This window comes from Anopheles coluzzii, chromosome 3 (assembly GCF_943734685.1).
Source record: "Anopheles coluzzii chromosome 3, AcolN3, whole genome shotgun sequence".
NCBI classification, from domain to species: Eukaryota; Metazoa; Arthropoda; class Insecta; order Diptera; family Culicidae; genus Anopheles; species Anopheles coluzzii.
In genome coordinates, this window is record NC_064671.1 from 46,565,521 (window position 1) to 46,587,137 (window position 21,617).

At 42.6% G+C, this 21,617-nt stretch overlaps 2 protein-coding genes and 1 long non-coding RNA gene across 3 annotated transcripts in view; 2 read left to right on the plus strand and 1 right to left on the minus strand.

The window, feature by feature from the left end:
- LOC120954926 (thrombospondin type-1 domain-containing protein 4) overlaps nt 1–21,617 on the plus strand; it is a 93,067-nt gene that overhangs the window by 43,449 nt on the left and 28,001 nt on the right. The window lies entirely within an intron of this gene.
- LOC120954928 (uncharacterized) lies at nt 2,026–2,885 on the plus strand. Its single transcript, XM_040375276.2, has 3 exons — nt 2,026–2,227; nt 2,285–2,583; nt 2,700–2,885. Exons 2-3 carry the CDS (start codon nt 2,395–2,397, stop codon nt 2,883–2,885), a joined length of 375 nt encoding a protein of 124 aa, XP_040231210.2. The 5' UTR covers nt 2,026–2,227; nt 2,285–2,394.
- On the minus strand, nt 5,740–7,288 carry LOC125907214 (uncharacterized). The gene is made up of 4 exons (XR_007452514.1): nt 6,852–7,288; nt 6,705–6,778; nt 6,309–6,611; nt 5,740–6,223 (listed from the first exon to the last, which is right to left on the minus strand). It is a non-coding gene; the product is annotated as an uncharacterized LOC125907214 (long non-coding RNA).

Below are 21,617 nucleotides of genomic sequence, written 5' to 3' on the forward strand. Positions count from 1 at the left end.
ATCAATTTGTCTCACATGGCATTACTTGTTCGTAAATCATTAAGGCCGGGCTACATTGATCGTACTCTCAAGCGTAATTTTGATTTTCACTAGCGCATCTGGCGGCAGCTGACCGAAGCATTTTGCCAAACAACTTGAAGCCGCTTCAGAAAATATGTTATTTTTCCATGTTTTTTACTTAAAATGGTCTGAAAAAGCTATGCAATTGATAGATAAAGATGTTGTGCAAGTATTTCAGCCATTTTCGCATCAAAAAACGATGAAAAAACAACTTAAATTTGAGATCCGGCATGACCATTTCCCCGACGACCAAAAAATGCTTCGGTCAGCCGCCGCCAGATGCGCTAGTGAAAATCAAAATTACACTACGGAGTACGGTCAATGTAGCCCGGCCTTTATAATAGTTACTGAATGTACGTTAGCCTCGATTTATCAGCCGTAAAGGCTTTTTTTCTTTACGTCGAATGACGTTATTGTTTACTATTATTCCGTACACCGTAAACGGGTGAAGAAATCTCTTAAGTTAAAGTAAAAGTCTAGATACAAACACGTTTCACATTTACAAACGAGTAAAGTGATGCAGTATACGAGAGACATTTTAAAATGCGTTATTCGCAGAGATTTTTTGAACCTTTTTTGAACATAGTAAAGTCAAACTGATCGGAATTAGTATGACGGCTTTGCTCACCGTTCAGCTTATCAGCCTATCTGACGCTCAGTGATTCTCTTCAGATCGTATGAAACATGAAAGAGAGAACGAGAACGACATGTGCTACACCGCTCATCGCAATGAAACAAAAGAGTGACAACAATCGCACTTGCCGTTCGCTACGCGCTCACTCGAAAAACTGTGACGTCAGACCGGCGGTTATATCTACGAACACAGAGTGTTGATGTGAGCTTCTGGACAGTAAAACGTAGATCAGTGACTAAACACGGATTATCAATCATTCCTAACAATAATCCTGCTATGAAACAAAATTGAGTCCTATTGAACGATCATAGTCTAACATCAACACGGTTAGAAGAATTATATGAGCTAATATTCCTTTTGGAAGCTTTGGATATTGTAAAACAATAAACACGAAGTGTGAAATGATAACAATTATTTATAATTATCCTAAGTGTTTGATATTAAGTAAGCGAAATATGTTGCAGAAGTTTGCAGCGCACTGTAGCGCACACACAATGGGTACATGCAAGCATACATACGAGTTTATGGCCAAATTTTTGTCCCGTTTCTAGTAGAATGTTCTCGAAGTTATCAGTCCATTTAATTTGATTGCCACCAAACAGATAAAAAACAAACAAATATATCGAATTTCACCGAATTGTTGTTGCAGACATTATGTGAAAGAATAAATAATGTGGAATTTGGCCAGCAACAATGTTGCATAAACAGTCAACTCCATGCATCTTGCAGCCAATATATGCGACCAAAACAGCAACTACTCACACCAGTAATTCAATTCATAGAATAAAAAAGAGAAAATATTTATTGATTTATTTATCTATTTATTTATTTATTTATTTATTTATTTATTTATTTATTTATTTATTTATTTATTTATTTATTTATTTATTTATTTATTTATTTATTTATTTATTTATTTATTTATTTATTTATTTATTTATTTATTTATTTATTTATTTATTTATTTATTTATTTATTTATTTATTTATTTATTTATTTATTTATTTATTTAGTTATTTTTTTTATTTTATTTTTATTTTTTTTTTATTTAAATCACTGAAATTCAAAGTGTTACTTGAAACAAAAAGCACATAAATAGCAATGTCTTGTCCTTATACATTGACACATAAAAAAGTCAGATATTTAGATTTTTGTCAAGTAAAATTTTGTAAAAAAAAGTTTATAAAAACATTTGTAAAATAATTTCCTTATGCAACAACATTCCCTCCTTGATTAAATTTGTGACCATACATTTGTCAGGCACTGTGGCGTTGCCCTGAATTAGGTGTTCAGGTATAATCTGAACTCGGTTTTCAGTACCCAACTGTGCAAAACATCCCACAGAACCCGGCAACACGTTTTCAGTCTGTGCAGAGCTGTTTGCAGTGCAGTTCTTGTGTTTGTAGAATTGAATCGCATAATTGCATTGCAATGGAGAACAAACAGGATAAGACTACGATTTTTTTTATCTTTCGATTGAAGAAAAGGAAAAATTATTTGATTCATTCGACACTGTCCAGACGGACTGTGATGGTGAGTAATATGTGAAAGCATGTAATTTTGTGTTTGATATCAATTTTGTCATTGCAGGCGTAGTATGGACACTTCATGGAGGCATTATCGAAGTGCAGTTTGCCCTCCGTGCATTGAGAAATAGTGGCAAAAGGGTATCATATGTTTGAAACAACAGCGTCCGCACGATGAAAGACTATCGTGCCAAGCTGGAGGGATTAGCGGACCACGCGGTGACAGATGACGACATCACTTACCCGGCAAAAACTATCGTTTGGTACTTGCGCGAGATAAAGTTTGATGCGCTTTGCTACAATATTGGTAGCGCCAATTTCAAGGACTGTCTACGCCAAGCCGGCTTCCAAATACTGGATGGTGTAAGTCACGTAGCTTTCTTTCTGCAAACAGTGGGCATGCTATCCTTTTCGTTCGTTCGTTTGTTTTTTTTGCATGAATGACGCGTGTTTTTAATGTATCGCGGTGCTGGAGGTAGCCGAATGAACAGATAACCGAATCGGCAAAGGATGTCATTGCTGTTATTAACGATGGACAACCAGTTAAAGCGGTTATAATGGACTTCGATTACAATGTGAACAATATTAAGCTGCTGCGTGCGCAGATGTATTTGCAAAAGGTGTTCTGTTCATCGCTGGGGTTACGGATGAATTGTTATCAGTAGGATCTGAGATGCGTTATATTGGCCCAGGCTGTTATGTTGAGATACTTCAGCGTGTGACAGGCCGGAACCCTATTGTACTGGCCAAGCCAGGGCTTCCATTGAACGATGCACTCAAAAAGATGTTTTCAATTGAAAACCCGCGCCAGGTACTGTTTGTAGGAGACCGGCCCGAAATAGACATAAAGTTTGGACATATTTCAAACTATCAAACGCTTCTGGTTGGTACAGGGCGCTACAAAGAAGAAGATTTGAAGAGGCTTGCTGAGAAACCGGACGAGCTTCCCGATTACTACATCGATTCATTTGCCGATTTGGAGAAAATTGTAACGGAAGTCGTTGCGTACAAGGCAGCTAAGCAAGCAAACATTGAACCTTAGATTGATGATCAAGGAAACGATTAATTTTTTTATATTCACTTTTTCTTATTACATTTATCCTATTATTTTTCGTATATCATACACAACACCTCAAAATACTAGCCGTACTATACTATGATACGTTTTTGCACGATTAAGACTTTTGCAGGAATAAAGCAGTAAAAGCAAAACAATGAAGTTGCATCCCAGTTAATATTTATGACATTTTATTTGTTTACATAATATTTGGCTCAACAACCGTTCCCGCAGTGCAAGTGACAGCGATTTGCGAGGGCGCGCGAGGGCTCGCACGCCATACAAGTTCACTGCTCCAGAGCCCTCGCATTAAAGAGCTTGCGAGCCTTGGAAATGTCATATGAGCGAGACAGCTGTATGTCAAGTGTATGGCTATCTCTTTCTGGCAAGAAAAAAGCTCCGAAATGCAACGGTGTTGGTGGACAAAATTTAAATGGCCAAAAATTTTGACCACACACACTCTCTCTCCCGGTGCCTTCACAAAATTTAAATGGCCAAAAATTTTGACCACACACACTCTCTCTCCCGGTGCCTTCCCCTGTCCTCTCTTCCTTCAGGCCCCTTCCTCTTATTTGCGCGCGCCGCTCGCTTGTGTGCGGTAGCTCATCAGCTGGTACTGGTATATGGTAGGGTTGTAGTTGTATCTTGAATTGGCGATTGGTACATATATATGTAGTGTATTTGGTTTTACCTGTGACCTTGACGATGCGAGAGCCGATCAATTCTGGTGTTGAAGCAATATTTGTGCTATGCTGGTGGTTGCCGTTCCGTGCCGTTTCTGATGTGGCCATTTGATCGCCATGTCGATCAACGGTTATGAAGCCAATTTCAAACGAGCGAAAGTGAAGGAATAATTCCGTACCGGAAATTTGATTTTTTATCAAGTGTGATACTCCAATGTTGATCTCAACCCGATGTATGCTGGTTTTAACGGCCATATGAGATAATGTACTCATGTGTTAAAAAATGTCGCATTTTTTTCTTTCCTGATATTCCCGAAAATTGACCCATAATTCAAATACGATTTGACTATTTTCATTGATTCCTCATACAACGCATGGAAAGAGGTAAACTGGCATCGCCAATTCATTCATCTCCGCTCCCAACCATTCATCACCCGAACCACCCACAACCTCATCATTCCATCCACATGCAACGACATTTCCCTCTTTTTTAACAGCAAAGGTCTCAACCGAAGCTTCTACAGACTGCTGCTTTCCATTTTCCTGTTTCTTCTTCTTCTATTTGCCGTATCCATCTACCTGGTCATGCCAGCCAATGCAAGCTTTTGCATCTTTTTAGTACCACACATCCGGCTGGCCAGTCCTTACTACGAGGGGACCGTCTATATGAGGCTTGAACCTATGACGGGCATGATATTATCATCCTCATCCAGTGGCGGATCTAACGGTAGGCGGACTAGACGGTCGCCTGGGGCCCCGCCGATTAAGGGGCCCCGTAGATCGCCATTCTATAGTATGCCGTATGGACAGAGTACTAGCGACAAGGGCCCCCGGAAGGATGGACGTTTGGGCCCCGGGTCTGGCGAATCAATTTTAGAGCCTGTGACTGATGATCGTAGGGCCCCCCGACGGCGTTCAAACTCCCAACAGCCAGTTTAATGCCGCTAACACCCTCCCCCCTCCTCCCGGACCACCATTTACCATTTACAGGGGGCCTCAATTCGTCTTACCGGCTAGGGCCCCCGATACCCTTAATCCGCCACTGTATGTATCCTTTATTTACAACCCTTACATCTGAAATGCATTCAGTTCATTTTTCTTTCCGTGTCCCCATAAAAATAACACAAAATGTGCAACAAAACAACGCATAAACGTCGTTCAACAGCTCTTTGATTTATTTCTTTTAAAACATGATTATAAAGCCACCTACATCAAAAAGAAGAAGAAGAAAGCCACATACAAAAACACATGCGGTGGGGGGGGGGGGGGTTGGAGGGGGAGAATGGCCACTCTCGGTTCCGTGTCAAGATCCTCATTGAGGACATCACACGCTGACAGCGCCTTTTTCAACGGTGAGCCCTCAGGTTCGGGCCATGATCTGCGCACATCCATTTGAACGTGTCACCAACTGATAATAAAACTGATAATAATAAAACTGACCAACTGATAATAAATTAGAAATGGACTCTCTCACCCGCAGGTACCCTTATTCTACCATCTGTTACACATTTTTTGACACACCATGCACAGCTTCCTTTTGTCTGTCCTTGCGAACGACTATGGGCTGGATCGTTCAGTACCAGGGGTATGACATGGCCTAGCCATCGCGGACAGACGAGTATGGTGCGCTACAAGCTACCAGATCCACCAGGTTAAACCAATGTAATCGAAATGCAGTCCGCAAATATCCAGACAAAATCCTCTAGTGAAGGTGCATAGAAACCTTCTAACAAACTAACTATATGTCATCATGTTTATTCCCCCTTTAAAAATGCGTAGTGTTTTATGAGAATATAAACTAGATTTATTTATCTTAAATGTTGTATAAAACCCGCACATACGAGTGGAGGCAGTCTCATAAATGTAGGTTTACAAGCACAAATGTAAATTTTACTAGCGAGCGAGGGGTGGGTTCCATTTTTGGGGCCCCTCAAGACCACGGGGCCCTACGCGGCCGCTTTGTTTGCTTAGCGCTCATTTCGACCCTTCGCACACACGCGCATTTCAAAACACTTAACCTAAAATTAGGCATATCGATGTATGCCTTAAAGCGCACTTAAGATTAATCTTAACTCATTAACGTATTTTTTTTTACAATTTACACAATAACACTATTAACGCGATGTCGTGTAGATGGGCGGAAGTGGGTTCACGTTAAGAATTTGCCACTGTCGCCACTGTGATGAGTGTTTGTGGCCTTTCTGGGGTTATTCGGTGGCATGTTGGTGCTGCCAGCGAGCGGCCGTCGATGAAATCGATACACCTGAGGGAATATGAAACATTTGCTTTAGAGGGAAGATAAAACAACAGATCCAGATGTAGCGATAGTGCATCTAGAAGTAACTCACTTGTGGGGTTTTTTCTCCTGCCAGGAAATTTGACCGCAATCAGTAGTGCGGTCGGATCGGTCCTGTTGCTGCGGCAGCTATTGTGGGACAGCGGATAATGCAGATCCGAAGGGTTGAATTCCTGCCCCGAACGTTGTTAACGAGCGCGCTCGACACCGTCTCACGGCGCAATCGGGGCACCCGGTGCCGGCTGGGCCTCTAGCGTGTTGTGCTGGTAGAGCCCGACTCGTCGCCGTACAGCTTCCGGAGGATGTTCTTAAATGGTTCCTCGTAAGCCCACGTTCCAGGATAGAGGAAAATTGGCTGCAAAAAAGGAATAAACACCGTGATTAGCATCCTAATCCCTAGCTTCACCAAACAATCTTCTTCTTCTTTCGTGGCCCACTTACAACTTACCGTATCATACACAATCATACACAGCGCACAGTCGCAAACACCTGCCGCAGGCCCATATCGTTTCTGCATTATATCTGCAAGTTAAAAGTGGCCATATTCTATTAAAATAATGTTTCTTAATCATGATAATCGCTGGATAACACGTACCCGTTGCCTTGTGCTGTGTTGTTCACCACACCACTTTCCTACGCCGGTACATGCACGTACCGCTTCCGACGGAGCCAGCACGCATTGGGCAGGACTTCTACCACTTAATTTAGCTAAAATGGCACTTACTTACGTAAAATTAAGAACTTAATTATTAAAAAACTTACCAAAATTGATCAGCCAACAACACTGTTTACGTTTTTTTACACACACAACCTGACTTCTACAGTGACAGCAGCCGCATAGCACCAACACAACGAAAGGTGTCAGGCGAGACGTCAGACGATCTTTGGCGAGGGGTAGGAAGGAGATCGGTGGTGAGGGACGTGAAAGCTCAGCTCGACAGAATCGCTATAGGAGGAAGCGAGGCAACTAGACTAGACTAGAGAAATTAGAGCGAGAGGTACCTCACCAACCCTCGCATTGTTTGCCGGGTTGTCGGTCTGCCTGCCTGCCTATGCCTATGCCTGTACCTCGTGTGGGGTTGGCTTTCAGTGACTTTTTAGGATTATCCCCCACCCATAGCAGGATAATCAGTCCTACGTATCTATGGTCTATTTGGGGCTTAAACCCATGACGGGCATGTTGTTAAATCGTACGAGTTGACGACTGTACCATGAGCATCTAATCCAACACCAGCGACCTCTATATTACACTAGCTTAAGCTAAGCGTCAAGCTTTTTCATTGGTAGCGCACAATGTTGCGCAAAGGAACATGCGCAATCATTATCCAATTTAATGCGCGGAGTAGAGTTGACATAAACTATTTTTTTTCTTTGTGATGCAGATAAAGTGTGTTACATAACATTTTAGAGTGATTGTTTATTTAATTGTTTTTCAAGTAGTAGTAGTAGTATACAAGTTTTTATTGATTTGAAATTTGTGTACAGTGTACAATGGGTACTTTTGTAGATTTGTAATGGGTTCGAATTCGTTTTCTTTCCTCATTGTTTGAACAGTTTAGCTAGCCCTGCCAAGTTGAATTTTTAAACTTTTTTTGTGTTTAGGATTGTCGTTGTTGGAAAAATTAGAAGAAAAAAACCCCCCAGCAAAATTAATTGTTTTTCAAAATATTATTTATTATAGACCGATTTTATCGATTTTAAGTACAGCAATTTACAGAATGGCATATATAGCTTTGAAATATACAACAATTAAGTTCTCTCAGCAAACAATATGACGTTTATTAACGAACTAGATTAATAAAATAAAATGCATATAACTATGTTTACTCTGAACCAGTAGCGATTCTTTCGCACAAATTGGACAAGCTGAAAAATATCTAACGCACGATTTTCTATCGCCTTTCACAACGCTAGTTGAAGGTGTCTTGTTTGGGCATTTCACTAAAAGTATAAGTAATTTTAATGTTGTTGCTTGGTCAACAGCATTATTCTATTTATTTGCTACTCACGTCTTTTCCAACCCAGAGTACACGAGTTCACGCTCCTTATCCGATCTTATCGCGTGCCGTGATTGATGATGCTCATCATTATGAGTAATTTGTTGCAAATGAGAATCATCCTCGAGCCCATAGCGTGGCCCTTCTGCCATTATCAGTTGCGTGCGATCGACATCCGATGCCGGAAACGGTGTATGCGTGCGTATATGTTATGAGGAAAGGATTCACCCATCGAAAACCAGCTCAATTCGATGATCCATTTTACTCCCTCGCTCATAATATATCCCCGGGCATGAGTTTAAGTACTTCATGAGCATATGCTTCATAATATCCCACCGATAAGTTTACCGTGGAGAATCGGGCAATGTCTGTTGAACTGCAAAAATTGATACCATATTTGGTGCTGCTAATATGCGTGTAAGGTTTATGTAATTGAGATTGTTATGACGAAATCGAGCATTGGCTCGTATTTTTCTTGAAGAAAGCAATTCTTGCGGAAGAAATAACACTTTCGTTCGCTAGCTTCACGCTTCTATGTCTATTCTGTGAAACTGGAAACTGGTACCTAAGCACAATATGTCTATTCCAACAAAAAAAGGCGAATGCTAAGCCGTAAACTATGCGTAGGAGTATTCAATTTGCATAAATGCCGCTTAAGAGGTTTGCTTGATCCAAGCGACTCGGATTGCGAAATACGCTTCGAACGAACGAAAATTTCCTTCTTTGTGCTGTTTTACGAGATTTCGATCATAAAACTCATACTGATCGCTAAAACAAAAAACAACAACAGCAATAGGACAAAAATTCGCAACGGTATTTGATTGAAAACGATCGTATTTTTATGAATGGCGCCTCCAAACCTGTCCCATCAATTCTTCTGATCGTCCCCCGAACTACGAACCACGCCGTAAAGTCGAAGATTATTCGCGATCGATAATTTGCCTTCGTCCAGCCGACTAGCCCATGCGACACATGCTGAACCTGTGTCTGCTGTTGATAGCTTTATTTGCGCAGAAAACCCAGAATAGAAGAGCTGGCAAGCTAGGGGCTCCCAGCAGCGATCGGATTGGTTCGTTGACGATTGAATTATTTACTCGTCCGACCTCGGCACAATGTTGCCGATGAATCAATCTCGAGTCGGCGGTGGAGTGTGACTAATTTATCAATTCAAGGGGAAGGATACTGCTTGCGCGTGATTTACGCACCGCGCATGCTGGCGTTGGGGCTGTTATTGTCAGTTTGGCGTGAGGAAGGGAGCAATCGAAAGAATTTAGCGCTGAAACTAGCAGCGAATGTTTATGCTAACATCAATCGATGTATTTGCGCTGCGAATGATATTCTCACTCTGTCTGTAGCCTAATTATGGCCTAATCAATCTGTTGGTGTATATTTTTTCGTTTATAAAACCCATTTTAAATTATGTTGTACGTAGAAAGAAACGGCCAGGAGTTATTGCTTAGTTTTTCTAAAATATATTTAAAAAAATTGTCAAAACAAATCCATTACGGGTTGAAATTTATTAGAATTAAAAGTGTTGAATAACTTGCACAATTTTGACAAACTCAAGCCAAAAGTCCCAAAAACCCACGGTACTCAACGAAACAGGAGACTATTTTAAGAGAAGAATATTGTTATGCAAATCCCACTACTTCACACTTCACTGTGACATTGTTTATCGGACTGTATTAGGGTCTCATTTCAATATTTGATTTTGCACGGCTTAGCTATGAGTTATGCTGTTCATTCCATATTCATGACCGGTAATATCATTCACGTTTATCTTTCCTATTGACAATGCGTCGAGTTAAAATTCATAAATAGCAGCACGTTGAAACAGTCCAAAGTATGACGTTTAATTATTTAAATTAAATAAATTAATTGAGACTTAATTGGTAAAATTGATGTGTCTGATTTAAAAAACAAAAACAACCTCGATGATATGGTTTGCGATTCGCCATACTGTGTCAAGTGGAATAAGCATTACTGTAAAATAAATGCGTAAAATCTCTTGATCCGAGAAATAAATCTGATTGAAATAACAGCAGAAAAAAAGCACACAAACATTTATTGGTACGCACCCACACACACACACACACACGCGCGCGCACAACAGAACACGGAATTAATCGGCGCTTAGGCGTAGGAATTTCTAGCAAACCTATAAAAACGTCCAATCGCGGGCTTTAGCTTCACTCACGTCGCAGTCTATGCTGCCGTTGTATCAATTTTTCTATCCAAATTCGTGATGGAAGAACGGCCATCAACTAATGGGACGGTGGAAGGGGAGGGGGGGCGGCGGCAGATTGGGGGAGGGTTGAAATGATTAGCGAATGATTTAAAACAGAAAACACGTCTAAACGTCGGCAAGCAGCACCACGCATAACACGTTTCGTATCACGGGTGCTTGACTTTTACTTTAGTTTTTAGCACTCGGGCCCACTTTGCATGGGGAATTTTTCTTTCAATTTGCTTCCAACGCATGTGCCTGTGTGCAATCGTACCAGCCCCACATACCCCTACACAACCTACCAAAACGGACGGAGATGCTCGTCTAATACTGTATCACGGGAAAGATTTTTACCTTATTGACTAATGAATATGTTTCGTTGGATTTTTTTGGAACGTACCTGTTATTTAGAAGATAACTGAAAGAAGAGCTATTTTTTATTTGGAGATATTGATCAATGTGTAACATTTCACATAAATGTATTAAATAAGGTCGAAAAGGTGGTACTGTGCTCACGTATTTAGTAAATTCCTCTTTTTGCTTTTGATTTTGGCTACAATACTATTATTTTTAATACGTTTACTGCATAAGCTAAGGCATGTGTTATAATCTGCTAATATCCCAAACTCGTTCGAAGAGGTACGGTAGCTGCAGATGCCTAGAAACAACTAATTTATATCAAGAGGTTGCTGCTATATAATGCGTATAATTTATCAAAATGATCTAATTATATCTAAGGAAACCACTAATTTATGCTATTTTTTAACAACCGCTTCGATCGTGCTTGAGAAAGTGGCTGAATGTCAAAAAGAATCATATTGTAAACATGTCCTTTTCTTTGTTTATCGAACAATACTGTTGGTGTGCTTTTTGCAGGCGGTATTTACATATCCGTTGAAATTAAATTTAATGCCAATGCAGTTATTTCATCAAATCGCTCGATAATTCCGTAACCGTGGCAGACCATAATGAATAATAATGCTAAACAAACAGTGCTGGACGAAAACAAAAACAAAAAAACCACCAAAAAGGTTCACCAATCGCATCGGAGGCCTGACATGAGATCAAAGAGGAAAAACTCATCGTCATGGAGATTTGTAATTTAGCACATAAATAAATAATCCCTAACCCCCCCCCCCTCCCCCCTTCCCCTCAGGGACACATTGTGGTACGATTTGTGCCCGACCGACCGACCGACCGGTGACACTTCGGTTGCGTGGTGAAATGTTTAGAGAATTCGTGGTAGGATTTCGTTGGAAATTATCTCACGTTTACTCTCTTCCTGTGGCACGCTTCGTTTTACGCGTTCCTGTGTTGCCAACCTGATGATATGGTATTGCCTGTGACGTATGTATTGTTGATGCTATCGTTTGCCTCCTCCATCGCTTGCCACCGAGCAAAATGTGTGAATGTGTTTGTTCTTGAACCTACACCAAAGAGCAAACGGAACCCAAATGCACAACTCCAGGTTCCAGGTTCAATGGTTGGATGTTTGTGCAACAATTAGGCCGGCTGGTGGCCGGCAAAACTGTATCTTCGGGTTCTTCAATACCTAGACCAGATGGCCACGATTTAGGAATTATGATTATGAGCAGAGCATTTTATTTAGACTCCTCCACTCCTGAGCAGCTATTTTGTCTGGTTGTTGCGGAAGGTCAGATTGAAGCGGGCTAGTACGTACAAGCCATAAACAATCGCCGCGTAGAACGCGATGCGAACCCCAATGTTCCGGGAGATGCTCGACTCAATAGCACCCACCCGATAATGGCCTCGGGTTGGGCGGTTCGGATGCCCTTCACACATCTGATCACGCTTGAACTTCAGTGCGCCAGTGCGGGGTGGAGATATACGGTGAAAAATAGATCACCTTCACCGATGACGTTATAGTGCAAACGAAGGAAGAATAGTGCAGCATCTCCCTGCTGTATCGGCTCCATCGCTCCATCGAGAGCGGTGAAAAGGCAAAAGCAATCATAATTTGAATCCATCAGGCGCGAGATCATTGTCGCGCTGTACCGCTGGATACACGGATCGCGAGCATGTGGAACCGCGGAGCATGTGGCTTCAGTTTAATAAGCTATTTTGTGCGATATTGCTTCGATTGAATTGAATGCCGCCGGTGGAACGGCGGGAAATTAATCGCATTCCAACCCCCGACCGTCTCCGACTATATACGTCCCCAGCGTATACCAACGAATTTGCGTGCCCTTAAAGAAAGACGAAGCGTGAGCGCACTCACTCGATTATCCAGCTTTTCCCGGTTCTCGTCATCCTGCGCCACGAAAAGTGAAATGAAACGGAGACGCAGTTGAATGATCGATTATTGATTAAAAGCGAAAACGCAAGATGTAATACATTTAATGTGCACCGCTGAATGGCGTTTATATGAGAGCACAAAACGGTTATCAAGCGTACTGGGAATTGCCCTTTGACTCTTGTTTCTTGGAAGAATTCAATTTTCTTTCTTGGGCGCCATGAATCAATGCTTAAATTTGTTCCAGTACAATCATGAATAACGTATAAGCTTGATGAAATTAAAAACTAACCAACATCTATTGGCCAATTTTCATTCACACAGTGTTCTTTTTCTTGACAAAGGAGTTTTAAAATTTAAACTAGTTGCAGTTAACAAACTTGAGATATTTGGCCTTACAATATATAATATATCAATGGCCTTATAATATATAACTGCTACATCTGTTATGTTATTTGATTTATAATATCCAACCATTCTCAGTTGCATAGTAAAATGTAAATCAGAAGAAGAGTATACGATTCGCGATTACGATATTCATTCCTTTCATGTTATTGATATCGTCCTAATCCACGTGCTCTACGGTTCATCCTTTATATTTTGTAATTTCCGGTAAAGGTAAACGACGCTCAGTTAACATCCCGCATGATGAAAGAAAAGGAGGGATCAGAAGTATTTGCTATCATGGTTGATTAATTCATTTATTGGCCATACATAGATCAGTTTGTCGAATGCGATGTGCTATTTGAGCAAAAGGACTCATGCGTGTAGCAGGTTACAACTTTAACTCTCGTACGGAGGCAGCGTATTTGTTAGGTCAATTAAAAGGAAAGGAAAAGAGTGTAAATTCTTGTGTTCTATTCAAAATAATTTTGGTGCATTTTTACTACTTCTACTTCTGATCCAGTTTTATCAAAACACTATCCATGTCTGAAGTTGCTTAAAAACAGCCATATCGGCACTGAGCCTTCAGATTCTCAACTCCATGCGGCATCAGCTTCATTCACGCACAAATTCTTCACAAAAAAGAAAAGAACGGAGCGACAGTCGCGCTAAAATGAAAACACAAAAAATAAATAGTCCAGCTAAGTAAAACATTTCCCGCTCAATCATGTCGGAAAAGTTGTCTGGCCTCCATCACGTGCACGCACGGTTTGGTGGTGGTGATGATGGATGTGGCAAATATGGGCCATTTTTTAAGCGACAGATCTTCAAAAAATATTCATAACTTCTGCACTTTCTCAATCTTTTGTGGGTTATGTTTGCTGATGCTGTTAGGCGAGGTAAGGGTTTGCTTGCTTGCAGCAAAACAGTTGAAGCATATCAATCAGTTTTTGACGAAAAGCTGAAAAGAAAATTTCGTAAAAAGGGACTGTTTGTGTACTCTTTCGATCCGATGGATGTTTCCGCATTATTTGAAATTATTTAACAGCTTTGGAATTGTTTTTGGAGAGCAAATCTACATCGATATATAGGAACATGTGCTCACCTCTGGGCACAAAGGCAAATAGTTCGTATGTTCCATATCTCCCTTTTCTCAACCCCGCACTACGCGTGGGAACTACACAATACAGCCGTTAACGGAGAAAAGGATTGTAAATGGGCAAGTTCTTCACCTAATCACCATGCGCTTCCATCGCATTGAATGTTGTACGTTCGTCTGTACACGCAACGGCCATAAGAGCAAACGACGAACAGCATTTTCCAAGCTCGCAACTACAAAAAGCAGAAAGAAAGCAGTACCTTCTTTACAGGTATGTACTAGCAGCTGTCAGAAAGGATAACCGGAAAAAGTCTCCTTATCCTTGTTTTATTTTTCTTTCCTACTCCCATTTGGCCGGTTTTACTCGTGGCTGGAGTTCGTTTTCCCGAAACTGATGTGTGGCGCTCTCGCTACCACAGCGACGATCGTGTTTTACTCACACGTTATTCTCTCGAGTGCGTTCTCTCCAATTGAAGCATTGGAGCTCGGGTTCGGCCTGCCCCACCAGACGGGAATCCAGAGCGGACTACACGCCATAGTCTCCGCCAGGCATGCCAGTCAGTACGCTCAGCGACTTGTTCGGGGACGCACAGAGCCCGGTATACCGTAGTACCGTTCGCGCGCGCGTAGTGTTTTCAGCTTTTCCCAACACACGGCGGCTTACGTGTCGAGTGTTTTTGGTGCAGTTTTCTCGTTAGCTGTGTGTTTGTGTTCCAAAACAGACAGAGGCACAAGCGCGGGGAAACTATACGCAAGGTAGTGCAAATCCTTGGGTGGCTTTTGTGCAAGTGCGACCAGGCGAATGTTGGCGTAGTAGTTCCGTTGCAGCATGCCGACCGGATGGAATGAAAGCCCGGGAAAATGAATAACAGTGCATTCGCTCACCTGACACCGTGCGCTCCGTGGATGGTGCGGAACGCATTGAGCGCGTCGTGTGGAAAGTGCATGTGCGCTGCTAGCGCAAAAACCCCGAAAACAAAAGCTTTATGCAACACGTGAAGAGGCATTGTTGTGTGGTGGAGCAGATATTGTGATATTTTAGAGTTTTTCATACTCACACTCACCAGCGCGCACCGGAAGGAATAGCAAAACCAAAATCCTTATTTTAAGTTCAGTGAAAATTCCGAACCCATACATCTGCAGTTGCGTCAATTACCATTATCGTTTATCTAACTACTATTGTTATTATCATCGCCAGCATCGTACAAACGTTCAAGTAACTAACAACGTCTTGGATACCAACGACACAATTTTTATCTTAAAGGCCGCGCACATCACAGTGCGTAAATACGCATTCCCTCCCACCCGATAAGAGCAATCAACAGTCCGCGCTCCCCACATCGGTATAACCCTTCATCAAAACACGTTCCGGACGCGCGTATGTCGTTGGTCGTACCGTGTAGCCAGTAGACAGCTTTGGCCAGCACCGTGTCATAAAGGCACAGGACGGTTCCTAGCCGCTGGTTTCGTACGACAAGGAAAGCGTTGAAGTAACCCCCACCAACAAGGGGATATGCTTGCTCGCTGTTGCAAGAACTAAGTAAAAGCCTTTACGACATTCTCGTTGGCCGCGGAGTCGTGTTATCATGATTTAGCTGAGAAAAGAGACACTAAAAAACAAAACCCACACAACTGGAGAAAAGTTTATCTTTCTTCTACTTTTATTCTACCTCTTACCCAACGCCTGCTTGCCAAGATGGGCAGGCAGGTACGCGCTCCCATTGCGCGCTCCCCCGGTGTGATACGGGTGGGATGTTTTATTTGAATTCGTACGTTAAGGCAACAGATAAAACGGACTCTTAGCTGGCAATGCGGAAGCTGCTGGGTACGCCGTTACATCACACGCTTGATAAATGCAGCCATGTGCTTAAGAATCTGATTTTAATCCACTTTCCTATCATCCGCCACGCTTTTGGGACTCCGCCGTTCTGGGTGGGTTTTTTTATGGATTTTGTTTTCGCGACTGTCATTGTCAAAGTTTTTGCAACTGAACGCCCGCACCACGCACGCTGCGGGAATGGTTGGCGATGAAAAGAAACGTTCCAGACACGGGAAAAGTTTATTGGATAATTAATTTGAAGTACACATATTTTTCGAGGCGCATTAATGGACGAAAGGTAGCTTTTCTTGCCGGGCAAGCAACCAAACAAGCTCCAACCGAACTCCGAAAACAGCGCGAAAACACTCGACGAGCGGGATAAGTGGTGAATAATGTTATGATTCGTTAACGAACCGCAGAGACTGGCAAAGAAAATACGGCCAGTGTTAAAGCCCATCTAAGCTGCTAGGGGATGTATCAATTATGCTAAATATAATGCCATTTCCCGAGGCATTGTCCCAAGGTGCGTCACGTATCACGCGCTACTTCCAGGGTGCGATCCCACCTTTACCAGCTGTCGCACAGGTGAAGTCGTTAAGGAAGCCCAGTCTCTGGGGGGAGTGGCGGGGGGAGGGAGATGGATGGTGCTGCGAATATTAAATTAAATTTATAATTACACGCATACATTTGTAAATCTCCCAAATGTGCCCGGCGAAGCATAAAAACGAGATCCTTTCCTGCCCATTATTGCAGAGCCGAGTCTTTCCGCTGGCGCAGTTTCATGGCGTAGGTGCACCCTTTAAAACACGGGCCCGGCCATTGTGGGTGACATATTTTAATGGGAAAGGGGTTTTTTGTCTCTCTCTCTCTCTCTCACACTCTCTGTCTCGTCCTCGTCTATGTTGTCTTACCGATTACAATCATGATCACTTGTCACGCTAAGCTTTGGCTTCATGTTCGATGTCGCCGTTTTTGGTCACGCTTTCTAGCGCAAGCTACCTCGTTTAATCCCGGGGTGCGCTTGTTGACCGTACTCTGAAACGCTGGGTGCGCTGTCCTTTTTTCTATCTTCATTTGCACCGTTTGAATGGATCGATTTTTTGCCATTCGCTAGACATGGGGGGGGGGTTTATTCAGTGGATACAAGCTTTAATGTAGAATATAGCAACAAAACGCACACATAAAAAAACATCCCAAACCAAACATTGACAAACTCTGCCGAACCCTTTTTGCGTTGGTCGCGTGAGGTAAGTGACAGGGCAAACGGTGGACCGTAATGCATCCACCGGAAAGTCCGTGCAGAAGGAAATTCAAGTGAAAATTCCATTCCAGCTCAAATCAATTGCCAATAAACTTCAATCACGTCTACCGACATCCATCCATCCCGGTTTGCACGGATAGGGGGCGTGTGCCTGTGTTGGAGGGCTTGGTGTTGGCACACTGTTCTAGAGGTGACCGGAAGTCTGTTCGGGAGCAGCAAAACATGTACACCAGACCGGACGACATTCCAATCCCCCAGTGCTCGATGAGGGGCTTTGCGCCGGTCGCCATATCGTTCGATGACGCTTTTTTTTTTGCTGGTCGCTTTTATAGAAATTTATGTTGGTCCTTTTAGTGGGAGGTTATAAAAGCGGACCGAACTGGAGTTGGTTGGCATGAGGATGCAGCAGGAGAAAAAGGGAAAGTATCAGTTTTGCTCTGGGATGGAGACATTTTTTGCGAGATGGAATTTCAATAAATTCATCAACTTTGCCCCTACTTAGCGGGTGGATGGATTGCCCATTTCTATTCGGCTAGGATTCACATTCCCAGTGCCACAAACGAGAATTAAGGAATGTCGTCATAATGTGTACTGTACGATTAAGGTGAGCTTAGTTGGTTGGCCAGCTGTGATGACATTTATTTGTGCTCCTGGTTCGATCCTATTCATATGGTTCATTCGGGGAATCTATAGTTCATATATTTAGCCTGATTTGCTGATATTGCTTATCATACTCGCATAGAAATGGCTGTTCCTGACGGCGTTGTCCAAAATTTATAATTTAAAGGCAGCAAAAAATGAACAAACAAACCATCTCGTCAAAAATGCGTATGGAAAAATATGCCCATATCAATGATGGATGATGTATGTGACAGGACCGAATCTAGTTCAACTATAAGTCTCAGCTCAATCCTGTTCTTCTGCCCTGTTCTCTTACCTGCACCGCCTTTCCTTTCGTTTGTGTCTTCCCGTAGGGATTTTACACAACTCTCAATTGCGTACGTGCGCGAAAAGCGTATGCGAAAAACGTGCCATTCGCGTATTCATGAAACGCAACCGCTTCAACGGGATTGGGACAGTATGGGTGCCCTACTGTCCACGCCACTCGATACGTTGGAGACTCTTGGAGTGAATTGCTGCCGCGATTGTTAGATAGCACCCGGGCGGGACCTTGTACAACTCGTCCGAGATAGCACGATCATTCCCTGAATGCGAAGCGGTACGGCAGCCTCGCTCAATCCTCGCTCGCGCTCTGGGACGTGTCGATATGATGGTGGTGCTGGTCCGAATCGCTGTTCACCAGTCAAACATTGCCGCCTAATCCCGCTGCCCGAGATCTCCTCATGGGGAGGAAATTGCGATCCGGGGATTTGTACTTTGAGTGCTCGTTTGTCCTTTGCCGCTTGATGACTGCTTTCCATCCGGTTGGGCGGGCGAGATCTGTCCCCGTGACGCGTGACGCTGTCGGTTGCTTTTAAAATATGAACTCCGCAGGCTAGACCGACGAACGAACGATTTGAAGCCACTTCGAGAAGCCACTTTGTCGGTCGGTCTAAACGCTGTGCAACGCCACCTGTTTGACTTTGCGGCTAGATGCACGTAACGAACGAATCTCCCGGTGCGTTATCAGCGGGTTGACTTTCGCTGTGAGCGAACGCCGTCGTGGACAAGGCGCTTTTATGGCTTTCTTGTTTTCGCTCCTTTTGCGCACAGTTCTCGATAAACTAGCCACGACAAATACTAATTCATTAGCTTGAACAAGCGTATCATTTATGCTTATGTTTTTTCTTCTCTTTTGCCATGCCGCTGACCACATACGATGGTTAATTCTTTGCCGGTACAGGTGCCGGTAGGTGTGTTCAAGGTTAATCGATAGTTTCAATTCATTTTAACGGGCATAACATGTGTTTTCATTTTCCCATTTTTTACTGTTTATTTCAATAATTCCCATTTATGGAAACTCCCATTTATGATTTATTTCAATAATTTCTTTATAATTATTGCGTTACTCTGTTTAAAAACCAACTCCTATATTTCAACATCAGATTCTATTTACAAATCAAACTGTCAATGTTATTGTAACTGAATTAATAAAACACTCATTAAGAGCATTATACGCACGCTTACCATGTAGATCCGCAAGCCTCCCCCACACCGATTTCAATACTCATCTGAACCGTCTTCCCACAGTCAGTCTGCTCGTTTCAAACAGCTGAACAATTCTAGACCAACAACGATTCCTCAATAAAACATAACTAAAACTTAAGTCTTGAAGCATTACCAGCATTAATAAATATAATATAACACTAATGCACAAGCTTTCGCAATTGCAATGTTCCTGGTTGACACCTTTAAACATTATATTTCAAAACATTTTTATATAATTTATAACTAAAGTGGTACAGCTAACTATTTAGGTCGTTCTAATTAGGAATAATAAAAAAAAGTTACTTGCTATAAAATGCAACTAAAGTTTAAACACATTATAGAGCAAAAGAAGCGATAAAGTATGACGTTATAACTTTAAGCTACGAAACGCAAACCATCCATTTATGAGACATGTTCCCCTATCTGGTGGTGTGTCATGCCTAGCGTGATTGTATTAATTAAATTGCTAAGCCCAACACGTACGCTAGAGAGCGTTTAAAACTACACCTTAATGTATGGCACAACAGCACCAACTAGGTGTCCTCGGTGAGTAAATCTCTATCTCACCGAACCGTACCCCAAATAGGTCCCCAAATTTGAAACGCCCACGTAAAGGATGCTTCATTATACAAAAAAGCCTGCAAACGCCTGCAACATGGATATACATTAATCCTCGCCGAAACTACAGCTCATAAATTCTGAACTTTCACTTCAGTGCTTCGTTGGGGAGAAAAAAACATCCGCACATAGCAAGGCACATTCGAAGGGCAGGGCCGCATGGTACCGAACCGCAGAAACAACGCATTACAGACACACATATGCATAAAACAATCACCTACCCACTGGTACCGTGCCACCGACAACATCCCAAATCACCCCTCTTCCCTTCACCGCATGTGTGGTTGTGTGTGTGTTGAAGCACGGAAACGCAGCTTAACGTTTCATACTTTTATTTCCCACTCGTCCATTACCCTCGCACAACACTTGTAGAACGCCATGGTGAGCGATGCATCGGAAGCAACACGCGAACGATGAGCAATGCGCACACACACACACACACACACACACAGCTGCCACAGAAGCTCGGAAAACAATTCGCCCAGCAATTCGAGCGATAAGAAAAGTTTTAGTCTGCCCATAAAGCACAAAAAAACATCCCTTAGCATCCCCAGCAACAGCGCGCCTTCGTGGGAATGGTTCTTTTTTGCCCCCTATGCGCATTTCATGTCCCCGCGAAACACTACGCGAACTGTGCGCAAAGATCGCACGTGATCGTTGGAGATGGTCCAACTCTCAAATCGATATGCTCCCTTCCCAAGCCAATCCTTCTGTTATTGACATCCATTTGGTGTGTATGGGGATCGCTGCGGGAAAACCACTCTCCTCCGGACACCGGACATATGTCATATACAATATTGTATTGCGACAGACTTCGGTTCGGTTTGGTTTGGTGTTCTACGCGGTTTAATCGGTAGAATTTTCCACCATTATAATCGGCCGCTAGAGCGTGATAAATTGGAGTTGCGCAGAGTTTCGTGCATGATATGTTTGGATGGTAGTGAGGACGAGATTGGTCTGGGAAGTGCCGGCTGTACCATGCTCGCTGTAGTATGGAGCTTCACAGAACGTTGAACATGATGTACGATGGGAGGCGTTCGGTGCAATGTTTCCGATTTCTGTACATTCAGGATCCTACGTCGGTTGCGTGCATGCTCATATTCCGGTTCCGAAACACGCGCAAAATAACCACCAAATCGCTGACATCGTTTGAGTGAACTATTCCATGAGAAAAAGGGGGTGAGAGAGAAAGAGAGAAAGAGTAAGAGAAAGTAGGAGGGGAGAAGTTGTGATGGAAATTGTCAAAACAAATGACCGCTTGCTTCGATTGCCAACACAAAAAAAAAACATGGCTACGCGCACTGAACAGGTTGTTTATGGAGCTGCCCAATTCCCAATCAAAGCAAGTCACAACGCCGAGCCTTATTTTGCTTGCGGGCACGTTGGAAACGTTTTGATCTATCGATCTGTTGGATGGATAAAGCTTTTTGCTGGAAGTTGTTTAGTTAAGCGTAGGAAGATCAACAACATCTGACGGTGCAGGTGGATTTCGCTCCACATTTTTGAAAGCTACCGTGCAAAGATGCACTAGTCAGTGGAAACGTTGTGCCTGCA